This window comes from Rosa chinensis, chromosome 2 (assembly GCF_002994745.2).
Source record: "Rosa chinensis cultivar Old Blush chromosome 2, RchiOBHm-V2, whole genome shotgun sequence".
Lineage (NCBI taxonomy): Eukaryota > Viridiplantae > Streptophyta > Magnoliopsida > Rosales > Rosaceae > Rosa > Rosa chinensis.
The window spans coordinates 33,905,890-33,911,496 of record NC_037089.1 but is presented as its reverse complement, the minus strand read 5'-3'; the positions used below and the strand labels follow the sequence as shown (position 1 = coordinate 33,911,496).

Sequence of the window (5,607 nt, the reverse complement as noted above, 5' to 3'; positions counted from 1 at the left end):
TATGTTTGAATAACGAAAATTTGACGTTTTGTAACTAATTAAGGAACTTAAAGTCAAATTCTCAAAATGGCTGGATACAGATCAAAAGCGAACATAACCTTTTGGATAATTAGGTTGTAATCAAGCTCCGTTATCAAATTCTTAATTTGTGAGATTCCTCGTAATCACTAATTTGTGGAGAAATCAAAAGTTCTCGTTTGTAGTAATCCATGATTTAAGTGAGAAAAATTTGTGACACATGAATTTCTCACTGATTAATTTACGTCAGGAGTTTGAGTAGTTACATATCACTTTTTCTCTTATTGTTGATTGAGGTTCTGAATCTCTGATGGTTCAAGTCCTCACCGAATCGAAAATAGTTCAAGTCTAATCACCGAATAAAAAATAGTTCAAGTCTCATCATTGAATCAAAAACAGAAAAGTGCAAGAAATCACAGAAACCTTAGCAAAGATTATTGCTAATAAGTGTACTTAAAAAAAAAGTAATGAAAGATATTTAACAATAGAGATGCTGCTAAAGGGTACGTCCATGATAGTTGCTTGATAATGTCTAGATTGTAGAAACGTGCACTTTTTATTCATTGTTCAGAATATTTGTAATTAAAAGTCTGAAATTTTACACGTAACCAAACCTAACATTCATGACCTTTCACTGTGCTTACTTAACTTAAAGGAACACTTTACTTAATCACTTTCGGTGATCTATGTTGAAAAGATAATGTACATGCTTTGCTATTTTTTTTGGTATACCTCATTCCACTACTTAATTACTACTCGCTGACTGCAAAGAATATATTAGCTGCCTAAATTAACTAATTATTGGATTAGTTACCTGTTCCATCATAAATTTGTCAAACCTTAGCTGGCTAGCTGGGGGGAATCGACTACTGCTTTTTAAATGTGTAAACCAATTTTCATAAGCCTCTCTCATCCATCCCTTCTAGAAATGGCAGAAAATTAATGAAAAGTAATTATATTTGACCGGAGTATGACATGGATATGGAAAAAGTGTGATTTGAATGGAAAAAGTTGTATGAAATTTATTAATAGCCGATGACATATTCGTTTTGAAAACTTAATGGGAAGAACAAAATTAACTTGTCCTACTTCTGGGAAAGAATAATTGGGTGTTATATATAGGAAGCTTCGTCTTAATTTTTAGAAGATATGTAGATCTCACTCACCAAAGCTGAACTCTTCAAGTTAATCATAACGAAAAGATCAACCGATAGCTCATAGCTATCTGCCCCAGAAAAATTTAGAGTGTAGGTACTGGGTAGTCAAACTATAGAACATAGAGAAGACGCGTTTTAATTCCAAGCATCAATCATCACCAGTTCTACGGTTAATTATGTCCAGATATTATCACTTTTAAATCATGTCATGCATGACCATATCAATTTAGCTGAAAATTTACAAAAATGATCTATATATTAGAACCTAAACACTAAACGGTCGATATGCTGAAATACGCTCGAAAAGTGGGTGCCACAAAAAATCCTCTTAAAATGACCAAAAAAGAGACCCCTATATATATAAATAAATATATATTGTTATCTTTGTATATATATATACCTGCTCGATTAGTGCTCATTTAAACCACGTCTACAGGGGCGGAACTAAGGACTTGTAACTTGGGAGGTCGATTATAATATAGAAGTCTTACCAAAGAAATAAAACTGTGTAATTTTTTCTTTAGACTTCGACCATGGCAAGCAACTTTTATTTTATTTTATTATTATATGTTACTCTACAACTCTTATCATGAGTTGATCAACCTCAAAATCTAGAAGGTCACTATGAGTTATAGAAAAAAATATATTAGTGTGACGGTGTTACCACTAAACGATATACAAAACTATCTCTTTAATAAATAAAAAATCATAATTGATATCTCTTGGATTCTTTTTCCTCATGTACGATTGCATCTCATTAAATGAATTCTTTTTCGTTTCAAAAAAAAAATTTCTTTTTAATTTAAATACTTAATGAGAGGTTTTTCTGGTGAAAATAATTACGAGATTTAATTACCATTTCTATTTAATTTTTTGTATATTACTATTGAAATTTTTTTTTAGAATACTTTCGAATTTTCTTCTTTATCATACTTTTTAGTTTATATATTAACTATATAATTATGACTACGTAAGAATGTGCAGGCTGGGGGGTTCAATTGGCTGAGAATGTGTCAACTAATTGTTACCATGTTGAATTCCTTGGGGGATGGTCTGACCCCCTCAGACCGTTGAATAGTTCCGCCTCATAATGTCTATATATACCTGCTCGATATATAATTATATATACACATCAATCATTAGAACTAATTAATTAGTGCATGTTGTTTCGAAGATGAAGGTTTCCAGAATTAGCCTGCATCTGCAACTTTTGGGGTTGTTATTGGCTTTGAATGGCTTCCTCCTCCATTGCCGAGCTTGGCCAGCTCGTTACACTTTTGTGGTAGGTTATGTGTTGTATTGCCTATATATGCATATGTATACGCTCCTGCATGCGTTGTGTATGTTTCATATAATGATCGTTTTAACGAGTTATATGTGTATGTAGGTGGAAAACACTCCATACAAGAGACTCTGCAGCACAAAGAACATCCTGACTGTAAATGGCCAGTTTCCGGGACCGACTTTGTATGCTCACAAAGGAGACACTATCATCGTCGATGTCATTAACAAAGGCAATCGTAACATTACTCTCCACTGGTGCGTTCTTACTTGATTGTACGTTTCATATTTTTAATCATGTATTCCTGTACTTTTCAATCCATATATATATATATATATATATATATATATATATATATATATAAATAACAAGCTACTTGATCATGAGCAGGCATGGTGTTTCGCAACCAAGATATCCATGGTCGGACGGACCAGAGTATATCACACAGTGCCCAATTCAACCAGGGGCCAAGTTCACCCAAAAGATCATTTTCTCGGAGGAGGAAGGCACCCTTTGGTGGCATGCTCACAGTGAGTGGGATCGTGCCACAGTCCATGGTCCCATCATCATATACCCCAACAAGAACAACAAATACCCTTTTGCAAAGCCTCATGCAGAAATTCCAATCATATTAGGTACGTAATTAGCTACGGATCATTTTAATTACCCATTCTAATCACTTGACTAATGTAAAGAACTGAGTTGTACGTTGAAAATTGCAGGAGAGTGGTGGAAGATGGATATAGGGAAGCTTTATACACAAACTATTCAATCCGGAGGGGACCCTAATACTTCCGACGCTTACCTCATCAATGGTCAACCTGGCGATCTGTATCCATGCTCTAAATCAGGTTAGCACTCCAACTATAATTAATCATTTATCTTAGGTAAAATTATTAAAGTCTTTGGTCAACTGTGATTTGGAAGCTTAATGCATGCTAAACCAATCGAATATTATGGTACAGAGACGGTTTAAGCTCTAAACTGAACATGGATAGCAACATCAGTATGTTATTTTGCTGATGTGTGTTATTGTCATTATGTGCCTGATTTGCAGAGACGTTCAAGTTGATGGTTGATTATGGCAAAACCTACCTACTGAGACTAATCAACTCCGGTGTGCAAGAGATTCTGTTTTTCGCCATCGCCAATCACAAAGTTACAGTTGTAGGGACAGATGCTAGCTACACCAAGCCTTTCACAACCGATTATGTCACCATCTCACCTGGTCAAACCATTGACCTTTTGCTCCATGCTAATCAGAGGCCTAACCACTATTACATGGCCGCTACAGCCTACGTAGGTGGCGCTGTTCCTTATGATAACACCACCACCACAGCCCTACTACAATACACGAATCGGGGTTACACCCCTTCTTCAACCCCTTTGTTTCCTAATCTTCCTGCTCACAATGACACTAGTGCATCAGTTCATTTTAGTCGTAGTCTCAGGAGCTTGGCTGATAAAAACCACCCCATTGACGTTCCACTAAAAATTACAACTCCCTTGTTTTATACCGTCTCCGTCAACACGTTCCAGTGCCCCAATAATTCATGCGCCGGGCCTAATGGGACGCGTCTGGCTGCTAGTATAAACAACATTAGCTTCGAGAGCCCTAGCATTGACATACTACAAGCTTACTATTACCATGTTAACGGGGTATTTGGAACTCGGTTTCCAAGTTCCCCGCCTTTGCTGTTTAACTTTACAGCGCAGTACTTGCCGCAGTACCTTCAGACCCCGAAACAAAAGACAGAGGTGAAGGTACTGGAGTACAACGCGACAGTGGAGCTTGTGTTGCAGGGGACTAATTTGGTGGCAGGGGATGACCATCCAATGCATCTTCATGGTTACAGTTTCTATGTGGTTGGATTGGGGCTTGGGAACTTTGACAAGGATAAGGACCCTTTGAAATATAATCTTGTTGATCCTCCTCTTCAAAACACCATTGCTGTCCCTGTAAATGGGTGGGCTACCATCAGATTCAAGGCTGATAATCCTGGAGTTTGGTTTATGCATTGCCATCTGGATAGGCATATGTCATGGGGGATGGATACGACATTCATAGTGAAAAATGGAAAGGGACCTGAAGCTCAAATCTTACCTCCACCACCAGATATGCCACCTTGCTGAATGCTGGCTCTCCACAAATATCTGATTCAATTGAATAAAATTGGTCATGCAACGTACATTTACGTTGTCTATCTATATATACATTTAGTTATTTGTTTAGCCTAATATATTCCAATAAGTAATTAAGCAGATAGTTATTGCTAGATATACTTGTAATGTTTTTTGTACTGTGTCCAGGAAATGAAAGGAAGTTTGCAACTTTGCATAACCTTTGCATTATTAGAAGCAAAAGTATAGAAAAGGAGAAAAACAAGAAAGGAAAATGACAATTAAAGTAGTTAGCTACTATAGTTCACCCTATCAATTGGACCACTGCCCTATTTTCTATTTTACCGTCAACTACTACTCTCAATGTCAAGATAGTTGTCACGTAGTTTGAACTGTATGATTCCCACAGCCTCTTCGATCTTTTACCCCCCAGCCGCTTCTTCCATTGTGAGCCTTTCTTGGCTATTCAACTTGAGGCATCTTTGTGCTCTGCTTTCTTGCATAACTTGTCATGTAAGAACCTGAAACAGGCCAATTTGAAATTCGATGGACAAAAGGAAATGAGAAGTTATGATTATTCTTTTATCGATTGACTTATGTATGTTGGAACACTTGACATTCCCATGACTGCTTGGCAGATAATGTAGAATAGCAAGACCTGCTGCTATCTCTATAAGGATATCCCAATAAGGCAGTGCAGTCTTCCCATTTTTTCGAAAAGACTCCGATTAGAGGCTAATTCAAAACCCGAAATGGGAGCTTTAGTCTCTAAACAGTAACCCAACAACTTGATCACATTTTGATTGTTGATTTGAGCAAGAGTGAAAAGATAACCTCATATAAAAATGATCGATTTGGCCCTCCTCCACATGTCTTTAAATTTGCTTAACTGATACTTCATGTTCTGTAAATGTTTCCTTCGAAGGCAAAAACTTAAAAACAAAACATAGACGTTTGAGTGATATTCAAGTAACCTAACATAATAATGGATTATAAAAGGCACCTCCTAATTAAATTTAGAAGAAAATG

The 5,607-nt window shown here is 36.5% G+C and overlaps 1 protein-coding gene across 1 annotated transcript; it reads left to right on the top strand.

The window, feature by feature from the left end:
- The first annotated feature begins 2,296 nt into the window (after nucleotides 1–2,296).
- LOC112186804 (laccase-15) lies at nucleotides 2,297–4,798 on the top strand. The gene is made up of 5 exons (XM_024325325.1): nucleotides 2,297–2,457; nucleotides 2,563–2,714; nucleotides 2,848–3,092; nucleotides 3,180–3,308; nucleotides 3,515–4,798. The coding sequence occupies exons 1-5, from the start codon at nucleotides 2,350–2,352 to the stop codon at nucleotides 4,588–4,590; spliced, it is 1,710 nt and encodes a 569-aa protein (XP_024181093.1). The 5' UTR covers nucleotides 2,297–2,349; the 3' UTR covers nucleotides 4,591–4,798.
- The last annotated feature ends 809 nt before the right edge of the window (nucleotides 4,799–5,607 follow it).